The sequence below is a fragment of the Corvus kubaryi genome, unplaced genomic scaffold (assembly GCF_017639235.1).
Source record: "Corvus kubaryi isolate FWS band 111438036 unplaced genomic scaffold, C.kubaryi_AGA036_p1.0 37334, whole genome shotgun sequence".
Classification (NCBI taxonomy): Eukaryota; Metazoa; Chordata; class Aves; order Passeriformes; family Corvidae; genus Corvus; species Corvus kubaryi.
Genome location: NW_024581108.1, coordinates 6653875 through 6670321, shown reverse-complemented (window position 1 = coordinate 6670321; position 16447 = coordinate 6653875). Strand labels below are relative to the sequence as shown.

The 16447-nt window shown below is 37.8% G+C and overlaps 1 protein-coding gene across 2 annotated transcripts in view; it reads right to left on the bottom strand.

The window, feature by feature from the left end:
• COL11A1 (collagen type XI alpha 1 chain) overlaps positions 1-16447 on the bottom strand; it is a 133000-nt gene that overhangs the window by 59005 nt on the left and 57548 nt on the right. For both annotated transcript variants that reach the window (XM_042029996.1, XM_042029997.1), the window contains 14 exons: positions 14857-14910; positions 13367-13420; positions 13199-13252; positions 12566-12619; positions 9187-9240; positions 9030-9074; positions 7641-7694; positions 7507-7551; positions 7023-7076; positions 6512-6556; positions 5312-5365; positions 3215-3259; positions 1625-1678; positions 1500-1544 (listed from right to left, as the gene is read on the bottom strand). In XM_042029996.1, coding sequence (XP_041885930.1) covers positions 1500-1544; positions 1625-1678; positions 3215-3259; positions 5312-5365; positions 6512-6556; positions 7023-7076; positions 7507-7551; positions 7641-7694; positions 9030-9074; positions 9187-9240; positions 12566-12619; positions 13199-13252; positions 13367-13420; positions 14857-14910 — 711 coding nt within the window. The remainder of the gene's footprint in view (positions 1-1499; positions 1545-1624; positions 1679-3214; positions 3260-5311; positions 5366-6511; positions 6557-7022; positions 7077-7506; positions 7552-7640; positions 7695-9029; positions 9075-9186; positions 9241-12565; positions 12620-13198; positions 13253-13366; positions 13421-14856; positions 14911-16447) is intronic.

Genomic DNA, 16447 nt, shown 5'->3' with positions numbered 1-16447 from the left:
GTCTTACTGAAATTTTGAGATCCATTTTAGGAGCACAGAAGTGTTGTGGACATTGTGCTAACCAGTATTCATTGATATACACAGATGTATATACACACATTTATTAAATGTATTTCTATACAAGTCCTGTATTTTATCCAAGCAAGATATTTATCATCCAATAAGGCACAAGAAAAAGTGGGGTTTTTGAACTGTCCAGTCTCCATGGCTGTTAAACACACCCATTTTCAGCTTAAAATGGGCATGCAGACTAGACAAACTGCGGTTTGGGAACGCTTGAAAATGTACAGCAGCTCTTGGCATCTGAGCCAAGTTCTGAATCAAGGCTTTCTGGCAAGACTGAGTCTTCTGCTTTAGAAATATCTATAAATATCCATATACCTATTTATATATCTATATATGTCTACCTTAGCCAGCAGAGCCACAAGGGTGAATTTGCCTGTGGGGTCAGGAGGTTTGACTGATGGTGTCTGTGTGTCTCTTTTGAGTATTTGTGTGAAGGAAGTGTGAATTTAAACCAACCCTGGCTGCAGTTTCAGCCACCGCAGACCATCAGGAGTCAGCACAGATCGCAGTGGTTGGTGTTTGCTCTAGTAAGAACTCTACACACAGAATTAATAGTATCAGGGGAAATAAGAGCTTTCTTCACATTCATATATATGGATATGACTGGGGCTGTCCATCACTTCGGAAAAGCCAAAGACCTGGGCTTGAGCCTAGAAAACCATTGTACAATGTATATAAAAAATACAAATCTATCTTATGGCTCTGTCAAAACAGATAAAAACCAAAAAGTATTGGCACCACAAATCTCTCTGATGCACAAGCTTCTCAATAACCTTTCACAAGGGAGGGGATGGCTAATTCTCTACTTAAGGCCACTTTAGAGAGAAGTTACTTAAACTGGTGCCAAAGAGATTGAAAACCATTCTAATAACTGTAGGTTTTATATTCACTTTGTACCAGTGTAAGTAACCATGGAGGTCTGTGGTGGCCGATTGCCCTGTGGTACAAGGGACAGAGAGAGCTCTTGGTAAGACAGTCTCTGGTGCCAAAGTGGTTATGGTGAGGGAGAGGAGCCTCTCCCAGGATGCCGTGTTTGGTTTTGGTGATGGCAACCGGTTCTACTTCCCCGGTTGGCTCCTGGTGTTAGCCACACCCTTGTACTTAAGCCTGAGCTGTCATTTGCCTCTAGAACCCTTCAGAAGTTGTAGCAATAAACAGCTTTCTGTGGAACTCTACACAAGGACCCTTCTCAACTCCTTGCCGTCGGCTTAATGTTACTGAAGCCATCCCTGCGTCTGTGCGTTCATGCGTGTGAGCCACAGAGCCGAAAGGGACTCAGTAATAGAGGTCACTGATTTAGGAACTGGACTTGGTATGTCCTTAGGGAAAGGCAAAAATAAACTCACTGCTGTGAGATAAAGCACACTGCAGCGAAGGAGACAGAAGATGTTGCAGTGTAAAAAGGGAAAAGAATTAACTGCAGTCATATTTACCTTTTCACCTTTGGATCCCTTGAGTCCACGTACACCATCAGCACCCTAAAGGAAGAATATAAAGAATTACCCACATGCATACATTCAAAAGGGATGAGAGAAGGAATCCAATAACTAAATCTTACCTTTACACCACGAGGTCCTGGATATCCAATTGGACCCTGAGGACCTGGAGGCCCCTAAAATGTATTGAAGCAAAGAACCTTTGTTTGTACAATTTTTGGTTATCAAGCAGTTCTCTTCAGAATCTAATCCTTATTCTTTCACTATAATGTATGAGACAGCAAAATAACACTGGGCTGCCTGCCACTAAGAAAAGTTAAGGCATTACGAAGCACCATTCAATGTCACTATAAACTATTAATAGAATTTTGAACTTGGATCTAACTTGTATATTTGGGAAGAATCTATCCATAATATAAATTATCTGAAACAATGGTAATTGTAAAAAGAAACAAACAATCAGAAACAAACAAAAATATGCCAATTAGAAACCAGTGGTACGCTACTGGAGAAAATTTATATGCTGATTATGATGATGACACATGTCAAAAATAGAGACCAAAATAATGCAAATAATAAAAATCATGGTCTTAAAAAAAAAGAACAAAAAAGACATCCTGGTCTTAAAAAAAAAAGAATAAAAAAGACATCCCAAGCCTGGAGGCTAAAAGGCTCATGGTGCTATCAATACTGACTGGTGCCTGGATTCTTTTGGTTACATTTTGCTGAGTATTTTAAAGATGCTCAACTTGGATACTATGGAATCTGATGTTAGGGCCTAAAGAAACTGAGTTCTGTGAAGGGTGGAAGCAAGGAAGCCTGGAAACATGATACCTCTGTCTGAGGCTGAGCTGCTCTGGTGATTCTCTGATGTCTGAGATGGACAGATAACAAAATCTTTTACTAGTGGGGACATTGATAGGGTCTTTTTCCTGTCTCCAATGTGTCTTTTCACAAAACCTCTGGAATGTTAACATCTCTGAGAAACTGAACTTTCTATCAATTGGCTGAAATTGATCAGTAAATTCAAAAGACGTAAGAACAAACTGATATATGGCCATATGCCTGGACTTTTAAAACATAAATGCTGTGTGTAAGCTTTATTTTCTTAAGAAATCAGGATAAAATTTACAAGTTTTTACAGATAATAACACTTTTTGACAAATATAGTATGCTGATGTCGGTGGTGCTGTACTTTCTGAAATGTCCTAGTAACTCACTCATCCTGCCATCCAGAATACCTTTTAGTATTGCCCCTGAAAACTGAAACTGAATTCGTGTGCTATAAAGAGTGCTAGTCTGGATAAATAAGGGTCAATACTGAGTAAGCAGAACACTTTAAGGAGCCCCAAGGCCCTCCAGGGCTTTGTAAGGTAAAAAAAAAATACTTTACACTGACATTGAGTTGAAGATGACCCAAAAAATGCACGGTCTCTGCATATATTTTTGCACCTTCAAAAAAGCAGGTTCCAAAGAATTTTTGTGGGTACTCCATACAATAGAATTGAAACCTCAAAATATCTGCAAGTTATTTGTATTATTATTAAATGTATGCAACTTTTCATTGCCACTCTGCCAACTTCAAGATGAAGTCAGGTTTTCTATTATCTTCTTAAACAGTTCCTGTAGCAGCAAATATGTCATAAAGACGAAAAACTACCAAAAGTTTTCTTGTAATCTATGTAAATAAATGGAAAAGTTTGAAAACTCACCAATGCACCTTTATCTCCAGACTGACCCTCTTTGCCAGGATGACCCTGATTTAAGAGAAATGTATCTGATTTGAAAAGCAATCATTTTTAAGGAGTGACATTTTATTATAAAAACACAATTATTTAAACATTTGAATTTCAGGTCATTAATCACATTTCTTCTGTATTAGAACGGACACAATTTTGAAGAAAGGCTTTGCTTTCAATACCAATTTAATTTACATAACAAAGGAAAAGCTGGACAATAGTTACATTCATGTTAATATTTTCAGGAATATGCTGACCACTCCTTCTGTTTAGTTAATGTTTCAGCAGCAGGAGGCTTTTAATGCAAGAGACTCTCAACTTTGATTTTGAAACAAGGGTGATTTATATTTTAGCATGAAGACATTCCTAAAAATATTTTTAAAATTACAGAATTTATCCAAAGATTCAATAGAAGGCTGATTTAGTTTCAACGTTCTTTGTCTTTGTTCTAAACGGTGACTTGCTTTTTAAGCAAAACAAATTTGCTCTGTATCACTGACGTTAATACTACAGCACTCAAAACATTAGCCAATCCATTGTTTCACCCTAAAATGTTGCAAAATTTAAAGGCAATTTAATGAAACTAAAGATTAACAGATAATTGTGACTAGGCTGAGGGAGGACAAGGAGCTGTGAGAGGACAGAGCTGGGACACTGTTCCAAATTGACCAGGAGAATATTCCATACCATATGATGTCATACTCAGTAATAAAAGCTCAGGGAAAGGAGGAGGAAGGAGGACATTCATAACCTACTTCCCAGCAAGTGTCTGGCCATCTGCCTGCAGATGGAAGTAGTGAATGAATCCCTTATTTTACTTTGCTTGTGTGCATAGTTTTGTTCCACTTATTAAGCTGTTGTTACCCCAACCAGGAGTTTTCTTGCTTTTGACCTCGTGATTCTCTCCCCTACCCTACTGTGGGATGAGTCAGCCAGTGAGTAGGTGGATGCTTGGCTGCTTCCTGGGATCAACCCACCACAGCAGGGGTGTGTATCAGGTACAGACCTGATTATCTCTTACAGCATTTCCCCCCTCCTTTTAAGGTTTAATAAGATGCAGATGATAAATAATGCTTGTGTTTGGAAATTAACATTATTTGCAGTATACAGGAAAGGATAAGGGGAAACATTGTTTAGACAATGATTCAAGATACAGACACTCAGCTGGAGTATCATTGCACACTTAACATTCTCCATTAAAATGGTATTTTGGCAGGTAAAAGGGTAGGTTTTGAGAGCCCTGGGAGCAGTTCTGTATTTGCAATATATTTGCAGTGGCCTTGTTAAACCTTGCTGAAAGTCATGTTTAAGAAATGCAGATTTCACCTAAAAGAAAAATTGTAAAGGGCAATTGCATGGGGAGGATTGCCAAGGTCTCAGAAATAACATTGTCTAATGGCTCTTAGTGCTATAAAAAATTATATTTTTGCTGCAAGAAAACAAGTGGATGAGCATGCCATGATGGCCAGTGATTCCATTGAGCTGAATGCCTAAGCTATGCTGCTCAGGTGGTTACACTCTTGTTCACAAGAGTGAATGCATCCTCAGAGTGAAGCTGAATTCCTTGGCAATCACAAAGTGTGGCTTAGATGTGTCCCAGTCTAGACAATGCAAGAAGCATCCCAAACACATGATATGCACCTTAGGCCAGGAAGCTGAGAAAGATGTAATCTATTGCATGTTTCCTCAGAGAACAAGTGGTGAACATTTTTACAGGTGATTTGCCCTGCCCGACTGACATGGCAGCATACAGTGGAACAGTATCTGGCCCTTTGTGTGTTAGTAGATTATTTACGTATCCCTGAAGATGATGCGGATGCCTTTCATCATCTGGGACCACATTTTAAAAGCCCACAGATGTTTTTAGCAGCTGCTTCAAAAATGTAATTCTCCTAGTTTTAACAGATCAAATGATATAGGGGTTTTAGATGGATTTTATAATGCTGTTGCCAACTAGGACTACCACTGCTTTTCCCCTCCATTTTGTTTTTGTAACACAGGTATCCAGAAGTATTTATCCCTTGGTAAAAGTAGTTAAACATTCAAAGGATTAAGTATTTATTTACTTACAGGAGGCCCATCAGAACCAGGAAGGCCAGGCAGGCCAGGCTTGCCTTGCGGTCCCTAAACGCAGTAACAGACACACATCTTAAAAACAATAGCAAACATATCCAACACATGTGACCCTAAGAGCTAAGGTTATAAGGTGCATTCATACCTAAATCCCTTGATATGGATATCAGGGATAAACCAAAAATAAAACTAAAGCCAGAATGACACTTTCATACCATATATAAGTGCAAGGTCAATTCTTACAATTTTTAGCCTACAAAAATGACCCATAATTTTCAATGAGATGCTTGCCTGAGAACAGGCTTCAGGAATTACACTATGAACACACACACACATAAAGTGGGAAAGAGTTCTCCAGTGTACAAAATTAAGTATTTTTTAGAATTTCGGGAATAAAAGGATTTACCAATGAAAGTTATCAACAAGTTCAAGAGGCAAAGAGTGCAGGGTACAGAACTTCAGTGCTCATAGCTGAAAAGCATGGTATGCCTTTGTGAAAGCCTAGGAAATGCAGATATTGTGGAACTTGCCCATTTTGCTAGAAAAATACTTAAGCACTGTCAGGTAAAAAGGTATTAATTTCTCCAAAATAATATAGTAAACAGTGAAGAGGAGAAAAATCAAAGAATGAATTGAGCAGGAATTCAGCAAAAAGAGGAGAAAAGTAAAACTAGAATAAAATTCAATAGTGACATTTTTTAAATGAATAGAAGAAGTGTTTCAAGCCACAAGAACACACGCAAACAGATGAGGAAAAAGCCACCAAAGGACACTACAGTACAGTATGCCAGTTACACTGCAGAGTTGCATCATCATATAATCCTTGAGAAAAGAGCAGAATCAGACTTCAATACGTAAAACTTTGTTACAAAAAATGGATTAATAAAAAATAATTTTTGCAGCTTGCTGTGAAATTAACATACAAGTACACATTGTTTAATGTTGTAGATGGGATTCTGAAGCTAATAACAGAAAATTAATGCGAAATAAAGGGAGGAAGTTATGCTTGTGAAAAAGTGTATATGAGAGGAAAGCCATTGGTTATTCATTGGTTATTCATTTACTTGATGATTTCAGGAAGATCTAATATTTAAATTTAGGTTACCGTTCCATAAAATATAGCAAAGCCCTCGAGCTCATAAACAAGGTTGTTGCACAGAACTGACTGTGAAATAACAAAATAATGCTGTATCTTACTTTTTCACCAGGAGGCCCAATAGGACCTTGAGGACCAGGAAGCCCCTGTTAGAAAGAAACTAGTGTGAGAAACCAGGGAGAACAATATACATACATTCACCCTACTACAGGTCCCTCATTAATCTGTTTAAACACACTGGCAAATATAAGTGGCTTTTTTTCCCCCCCTTACAAGCTAGATCAGGAGTTTTGTGTGAGCCTTTTGCACAAGCCACTATTCTGGCAGTGGGTCTGTAACAAGATCCTATTCAGAACCCTCCTCCAGGTGTGGCCATTCCTGCTGCATTCCAGGAACACTGAATGAGTCATTTTTCTCCTGAATGAAAAATCCCTCTTAAAACTTACTTGAAAACTCTGCTCCCACTGCCCTCGGCACATTTGCAGCATTATTTATAAAATCCTTGAAGCTTTATCGGTTCTGCACATGAAAAGCTAACCTTTTAGTAATTTCCATTTATTAAACATTTGCTGCACATTACATCGTATTTCTTGAGAGTTATTTTACACTTACTTGTGGGCCTGGAATTCCTTGCTGACCAGGAGGTCCTGGTTCCCCTTGAGGACCCTACCATGCAAAAAAATAGCAGGGCATTAGGTTTGCATTTCTGCGCTACAGATCTTCATTGTCAGGACTGAAAGGAGTACAAACTCATCTTTGTTCCTCCCTCCTTAGTCTACCAGCAACTTTCTCTCCAGTTTGAAATTTTTCATGCTAATGAATATCATGACCTTTTCTTTAATAGAGAATAACAGCCCACACTTAGGACCTAAGCACTGGAGTCCATGGTGCTCAAGGAGTCTGAGAGAAAGCATGGTTAGGCCTTTTGGCTGAAAACTAAGTAACAGAAGCCTTGTCTTTTCCATATAAAATCATAATGAATCTGAATAGTTTGACAGAATAGTTTAAATAAATAGGAGAGATGGCATAGTGGCAGGGATGAGAGAATGTGAAAAGCATTCTTAGAATCTTTCTAATTCCCAGTTTACTTACTCACCATGTTTCCCTTTGGGCCTGAAGGTCCATCAATACCTGCAATGCCCTACAACAAACAATATAACAAGAGCAATTTTCAGTGGACTTCCATTTTTTTCTTTTGAAAACTGCAAATACAGGACAGCTCATACGTACAGGTTGTCCAGGGGGCCCAGGTGTTCCTCTGGGGCCCAGTAATCCCCGTGGACCCTGTAAGAGAAGAAACCCTTATTGACATCTGCATGATTTTTTCTGAACAGAAATACCTGGGAGCAGGACTGGCCAAGGAATGGAATAAGGAGTAGGAAGGATGAAGGGAAGGCAGCATGGGTGTTTAGGAAGAAAGAGAAAAATTCACTGATAACAGATTTTCCTCAAGGATACTATATGTCTGAACAGGATGTCAGTGGAAGGGCAGCTTTGATTTAGCCTCTGTACGGTCACTTCAGAGAAAGGAGGGAGATTCCTTTTTATATTTCCTGGTGCAGAACATTGGCACAGCATCTTCTGCTAAAATTTCAGCTGTGTCTTGGCCTGAAGGTCTGACCTGAACAGTAACATACATATTTATATTCCTGTCTTTTGAAAACATGATGGTGTGTCGTACTCTATACTGCTATTCTAAGTAAAAAATAGTGCTTTTATCTGGAGTAAGGATCCAGTAAGTAATTAAAAATTGCTAGTAATTTTATTACAATAAATACAAGACATTCTGGAAACAAAAATCAGATTTCTTCCTCTTATCCCAAAAAACTTTCACAAAAGACCAATGGCTATTCTCATAAATAAGGTGTATGAGATTTTGGTCTATAACATAATCTCTTGGTTTTATACTATGTGAATGAGTACTAGTTTTCATCATTGTGTCATCATTCACGTCATACTGCTGAAGTGGGCAGAACTGAGTGTCCAGTCTCCTCATGTATGATATAGTCACAAATCACTGACACTGACTAGCGACTTCTTTGTACTTTGTGAGCAGGCAGCAGTAGATCAGACATTTAGGGTAAAATTCCCCTTTCTGAGGCTTGATTTCTTGCCTGCAATGCAGAATTCTGTTCTGCAGTGACAGCACCTGCAGAATTCCAACTGACAGGAGTGGAAATTCTGTATGTGAAACAAGTGTAAAATATACAATGAAGCACAGTAGTGTGAAAAAAGAGGAGAATCCAGGCCTTATTTTCTAATTAGCAGATGTTTAGATAACCCTGTAAAAGCAACAGGGGCTTGTTTGTATTCTGATGTATCAAGCACGGCAGTGACTGATTTTACACAATAGGATAAGAAACAGCATTTTTTTATTCTGGAAGTTGTATATACTTAGCTGGATATATCCTTGATTTAATTCTAATCCTGTAAGTGGTGTTTCAACCCTAAAAAAACTGTCCATTTGTTTGCTTTGCAGCCAGAAACAGTATTCTCTATATACAAACACATGAAATAATTTTTATACCTGGAATTCAGAACACTTCAATAGAATGGAAAAATATCTGAATGTCACTTTTGTTTGGAACAGAAACAGAAGAATAAGAAAGAATTGCTTACAGCTTCACCTGGGAGACCTCTTGGTCCAACTTCCCCATCTTCTCCCTGTTTTTGTGCAAAAGGAAAACAAGTTTTATAAAAACCAAACATTTATCATGACCTTATTCCCATTATATGAGGATTCACTCTAGATTTTCCTGTGTGAACAGCAACTTACTCTTGATCCATCTTCACCAGGTAAGCCAGGAGGTCCCTGTGGGCCACGGTCTCCCTGTGGGATAAGGAAAGTCATTAAAATAACTGCTGGAAACTTTCTGCTGCTGGAAACAATAATGGATGGGAAGGGAAATGAAAACAAATATGTTAGCTGAAGTTTGATGTGTCAAAACATGTCTCCACACAGTGATACAAATCTGTAAGTTATAGTACTCAGTAAAATCTTTCATTACCTTAGTATAAGAACAGATGAGCATTTTTGAAATAATGAATGTGTTCGCACAATTTCACTCTGTAACAAGAGCTGGACTTGGTGATCCTTGTGAGTCCCTTCCAATTCAGAATGTTCTGTGATTCTCTGATTCTGTGATTTTTGGCCCCAGAACATATGCAAGATACTGCTACAAAAGGTAGTGTTACCCACATTTTCCTTTGTCTCATCACCACCTTCCCTCTCCCCTACAGTCCTGCCAGTAAAGTAAGACGTGTATGTGGGGCAGAAGTTAAACCACTTGCAGGGCCCAGGAATATACAGAGATTTACTAACCACCTTTCAGAACCATGCACCCTGGCACCAGCTACTGACAGCCCAGGGACTGGTTTGTCTGAGGCTTTGGAAGGCAGCCAGACTTCCACACTTCCCCTCAGAGGCTGGGGCTTTTCAAGTCTATATATGCAAAGCGGCAGTAGATTCTGGACCATACTTTTAGGATTTATTTTTCTTTCCCAGTTCCTGAAGAGAACTAGTGTGCTACAGAGCTCAAACACCACTGACTGACCTCCTTCTGGGCAGCAGGCTTTGAGACTGTGACTTCCTTCTGGCATTGGACAACACCCAAGTATTCATGCTGTTTGCCTTAATTTTATCAGTGCCTCCAAGGAGCCTGACCACTGCTGTGGATTCTGGTAGAGATATATGGAGTCACTGTTCAGTGGCTCTGCTCTTTACACTTCCAAACTTTCCTAGGGAATTTTAGGTAACCCTTATATACCCAGACCACATGCCCCAACACTAGGGATGTTAGGATTTTATTCTACTGCCTTTCTGTCCTCCCCCACCATGGAAGAGAAAGTGAAATTTTATGAACTTTTCTTAATACCTCCAAGATGAATAAATATAGAAGTTTCTGTATTTTGCTAGGTTCTGCAACTATTCAATGTTATCTGCAGGTAGAGAATGTGTTTTTCTATGTGCTAAATGACACTTCTGAAAGATGACATGAGATGCATGGTCTGTCCTCTGGCTTCCAATCAATATCCAGGTGAAGACTGACTTAGGCTTTCAAATACTGAAATAGTTCATCCCCTTAAGGGCTACCTTTCTCTCATTGCAGTCACATGGTACTTAGCTATAGATTAGGAGTATGCATTCAGTGTTCTGGTAGTGCCATTCAGTACGAACAAAACTTCCTATCATTATCAGCATTCTCAGTTTTTCAGTTCTCTATTTCTTCCCTTCAAGTGCTCACTTAAAGCCTGAATTTCTTTTTCCTTAGACCTATTTAAAAAGTATATACTGTCTTGCTTATATACTGAAGAAGAGTTGTGCATCTAGTAAATCTAAATAAGAAAAGTTCAAAGTCACAGATAATGAGGTTGAAAGAAATATGACATCATGTGATGTGATCTGCTCTACACTGGAAGTCTGAGAATCTCATTCAGTAACTCCTGTCTGAAACTTGTGTTTGACAGAGACATAACCTAAGAGAGACATTCAGTTTGCGACTCATATGTCCAATATGACTAATTCTAAAACTAGTCCTGAAACTTCTACTCTAAAGTTATGGGTTTTCAACACCGATTCTTTTACAGCTGAAATATAACTTCAACAGAAGTATTTCACTGGTCTTGCAGTGTTTATTGTTGCAAGCCAAAGAGAACTGAACATTTGCATTATATGTTGTCACTATATAAGACTCCAAAGCTGTAACCATGTTATCTGTCTTTGAGCTGGGCTGCTTTCACAAGGACCATAGTGCATACTTTTTACAGAAGATTTCCATAGAAACACAAGAATGTAGTGATTTTTAAATAGTGGGATGAAAGAAATTATGAAAATAAGTCATTATTTTCATTAATATTTTGCAAATTTAAACCCAAACTTATTTTTCTGATTTTTGGGGTAGGGAGAGGAGGTGTGTGTTTTCTTTTTTTTTTTTTGGGGTGGGGGGGAATACGGAACAAATTGAATATTAAAAAAAAAAAATATTTATTTCTTTATGACTTGGAAGGTGCCACAGACAAGTCTAGTATTCCAGGCTGGAAAGCACACACACACTGCCTGACTCAGGCCAAATTTCTGCTCAGCCCTCCAAGTGCAGTTGGCAAGTGCCTAATGCCGAGCCCCCTCTGCTGTTGGCCTGCTGAGCACGCTGGGCTTCCATTATGGGATGCACTGACTGCTTTACACTCTTTTCCTAAAAAGGGATGATGAAAGAGGAGTAACAAAATTCTTTATGACAGCAGAAGTTCTTTCCCTGTTGCAAACAGAACTCAAAAGAGTATCCTTAGATGCTATTTAAAAGAACTACATCAGGGTCCAGTAGCCAAGACGGTTGAGCTTTTCTAGGAAGTTCAGCTGTGCTTACCCACTGAGGGTGAGGTCCTTGGTCACTGAGGTTTAGCAAATATGGAAATGGTTTTGCTGACATTTCCATTCATTGTTTCTTTTATGGTGCATTGCACTCACCAGGACAACAGTAAAGGAGGGACATTCAGCAGGTTGCTAGCACCTACATTAGGGGTATAGTCTGAAGCAGAAATCCCTTGTTGTGATTATTTCTGCACTTTGTAGGGAAAGGTGAAGTCTCATTCCATAGATTTGTATGACAAAAAGAACAAGTACTTTAGTAATTTTAAATATTACTAAAAATTTTCCTAACGTACCCGAGCTGACTGTGACCTTTCTTTAAGCTGCAGTTGTTGGAATAAGCCCCCACTAAACAATTCAGTTTGCAATTGAAATATTCATAGCCATTTTTTAGCAAGCTTCTAAGGAAGTTAAAATTTGGCATGCTCCTGATACAGAAACTTCCTGCTAATTTCCTTTCCCTATTACTCATTCCTTTAGAGCAATGACTTGAAGTCTAACAGGGAAATTCCTGAACTAAGACAAATTAGAACAAAACCTAACTGAAGATGTGATCGAAATTCTGCAAATACATTTAAATATGTATATTTCTTGTCTATCGATTGATATTACTCAAAAATTTTACAAGGAATATATTGCCTGATAGTACAGATATTATTTGTAGTGTGAAAAGCTGACATTCTGTTTTAACTTTCGCCTCAGTCCTTAGTGCTCTTCCTAATGAATAACGTATTATTTCTGGGACAGTATTAGTTTAGTGTTGTATAAATGTACATATTTTTCTTCTTACCCGGTTACCTTTGTCACCAGGGAGGCCAGGAAGGCCATCAAATCCTCTGTCACCCTAGGAAAGAAATCACAGAATAAGTAAATGAGTGTTACATTGTCTGAATAAATAGTGCCTTCCTCCTAAAAGTTAATTTCTACCCTTGGTTATATGTAGAATTCTGTTACTGAATGAAACAACATGGGGGTGAGCATATAGATCAAACTCACAAAATTTGATTCTACAAATTGTAGCAAGAGAAGATGACACAGCTTTTTACTATGCTGTAGTTATGGTATTTACAAAAAGAATTTTCACATTGAAATGAAAAGCTTGAGTCTAGCTGCACTTTGAAGCTGTAGAACTGACTACTTTTACTGATACTCTGTAACTAGAAACTGACTCAGAGAGAGGGAAATCATGCCCCAAGAATCAAGTTTCTTCAAGGTCACACTACTAGGAATTACCATTAATTACCATATTTTAAATGGATGATTCATTCTCAGCTCTTGCATCTGACCCAGCTATCTGAAACCTCAGTATTTTCACTTGAGAGAAGAATTTTGGATTCACCTGGACAAAACTGTGGTACCTACATAAAAACTGTCCAGCCTGTTCCAAGACTGAAATAAAGCCTCAGGTCTCATTATAATTTACCTTTGCACCAGGTTCTCCTGGCATTCCTCTGGCACCATCAGCTCCAGGACGTCCCTGCAAAAACCCAAAGGGGCAAACATTTGAAAATGCCACGGAATCAGATAATATTTAAATACATTTAAATAAAAACTATTTACCCAGAGCAGAACCGATCTATATGCTACCTACCCTTTTGCCAGCTTTTCCACTTGGACCAGGGGCACCTTGGACACCACGAGGACCCTGAATTTAAAGAGGGTAATTCTTAGAATTACATTAATGTCAGCAAAAAGGTAGTTAAAACCTCAACTCAAGAACAAGGTAAGATTTTTTTCTATGCAAAGCTGAGTTTTTTTCCCTAGGACGTGGATTTGTGTTCCCAGATTCCCATTAGTTTTAAAAGTACATGGGCATCCAAACTGGCCTTAGCACTACCAATTTTAGCACCAGTTTTTATGAGATGGCACTATACATGGCATAAGCCATCCTTTTAACATGTAATTTTCTTACATTCTTTTCATGGCTTTAAAGATCTCAGTCGTCTAGTTTGAAAAACCTTCTTCCTCTCATGCCAAAATTATTTTAGTCCCATTATAATTATTTAATGAAAAAAAAAGAGTGCTTATTTCAGATCCCTAACTTATACACAAACATGAGTAAAGAGTGCTAGTAAAGAGCTCACATGCTGTCTCAGCTTTACACAACACGGGTTTAACTAGAGAGAGACCAAATTACCCCAGACGGAAAAAAAATTCCAGTTTCCAAACATATGTAACGTTCACTGAAGACTGTATGGGTGTGATTGTGGAAATTTTCTCATCCCCCATCCAAATGCATTTTCAGGTGAAAAAAAGCAATAGTAAGGACAAGCCATCCAAAAATATTGTGTAGGAAAAGAAAAAACATTAAAAATGTAAGTAAGCAAACTGAAAGACTGACCAGCTGTTCAGAATGCTTTTTTCTTTTCTTTTTTTATTGTTTTATTTTTCTCCTGTAAGTATCCATGTACAGTTTTAAGACAGGCACTTAGTCATGTATCAAATCCATGATACTACTTGAGATATGGCAAAATCGTTGTTCTGGATACTTCTTTCATGATTTCTTCCACAATCTCCTTATTGCTTTTAGGTTTAAGCTGAAAGATTTCCATGTGTTTCAGTGCTCTTTGACATCACTGCGGAGAAGTCTATATAACAGTAAGCTGAGAAGCAAAGCATGCACTGATTCCTAAAGACTTATTCCTGCTATGTCACATCTTTCTTGAAAATAGCCTGTTTAAATACCAACTAAATTCAACCTCCCTCACCTAATGAGATCTGATAAGTTCAGAGCCCAAGGTCATCCAGTTGCAGACTAACATAAGATTATTGCACAGAAAAAAGAGCCTGAAGTGACAATTTTAAAACAGGTTTTCAAGTGAGGACACTCTGCATGTGATAATTGTTCTTTGTTATACAAATACTGTTACTTTCATATTTCAGAATGAACAATCAAACTATTGATTTTAACTATGATTTTAATATTGATCAAGCAATTGAATTTATAAGATAGTATCATGAAGGATATTTTTCTTCAATTGCATGCAGGAAGCATATAATTGATTGATTTCTTCTAATTGATATGAATACATTTTCTTAAAGATAAAACATGCTCAGACATAACAGGGAATATTATTGTACCTGGGGACCTGGTTCACCACTTTCACCCTTAGCACCTGCTGCTCCAGGTCCACCCTTGATGAAAAAAAACCAACATCTATTGTTCAAGTAAACAAAAGCCTCTTTAAATTAGTTACTTTCTATTTCCATACATGAATTACAGGGAGAAATAACAAATAATCCTCTATTCATCAGAAGGTGCGAAATCACCATTTGTATCTACAGATACACCTTGATGGATCAGTGTCTAAACACTGGGCAGAAATACTTCTCTTACCAAAGAAAACTCCCATGGATTTGAATGCGAACAAAGGTAACTCTTTGTTCTATATTAGTATTTGAGAGCTAAGTATGAGCACATAAGTAGTGCAATCAGAAGTGCATCAATTGCAGGGAATAAAACAGGGATGAAGGCCTGTCTTATTTACCTTTATTTCTGTGTTTTATAGAAAATAACAGTCTCAGAGTTCAATCCGAAGATCACTACAGTCAATGAAAAATACCCTGTCTAATCTTGTAATGAACCTCAGTGATGTTTTAATTAAGTCCTTTGTGCATCTGGCCCACAAGAAGTGGCGAATCTATTTAACTACATCTCTGTATTATTATGAAATGAAGACATAGATTTTAAGAGTAAATTTTAATCATAAACAGACCTAAACCAGATATTCATCCATACTGTGCATGGAATCAGGGGCAGAACTAGTGAAAGTAAGTTAGTGGTCTCACAAAGACAGACAAAATAAGCCAAAAAGGTCTTGGCATGCACACACAGAATACAGTCCCAGGGAAAGATGATACAGGAGTTTGTTACTGTGTGCAAAAGAATAGTTGCATTTTTGACCTTTGAAGCAGGTTGTGACCCAATGTATGTATTTAATATGAAACAAATGTTGCAGACCTTTGAAAATGGATAATCCTTCTGTGACAACATTGGAAGAAAGAAGTAATCTAATGGCTTGGTTTAGTGCTGAGTCTCACATCTTGGAGTGGAAAGATCCCCACTGACCTTGCAGGTATTGATTCAAGTCCTAAGCAAACTGAAAATCAGATCCCAAACTGGTACTGGCAATGGAGAGAAGATTGATTTTGGTAGGTGGTGACTTTCTCTTGGGGTTTCTCTGATGTAAGCTCTCCTTTAATTAATATAATTGATTACGTTTAATATCTGTAGGCAGACATTTATTTTTTGTGCTATGTTAACTAAGAATGTGAACCCCAGACTAACCTAATGCTAGACTGGGGCTTTGACACTGCTATGTTTTTTAGTAACTAATATGTTACTAATGTATCTTATTGGCTACTAATTAATAAAATAAAATTTAAAAAAATTTAAAATTAACATAAAGAGTTTTTAAACTCTTAAAAAAAATAAAATTCATATAAAGAGCAAAATCACCAACTTTTTCATTCTTAAAAGAAGCTGCTCAGAAAAACAATTTACAGACCAAGAAACTTGCTTTTGGAACTGTAGGTGAAAAATGTTTCTAGATCAAAGAGTTGGATTTCTAGAGCCTCCTGGTGGTTTAGAAGCAAAACAACTATTAATATTATTAATTTGTGGAACTTTGCATACAGGATTACATGAAGGCTTTTAAAACACAAAAGCACG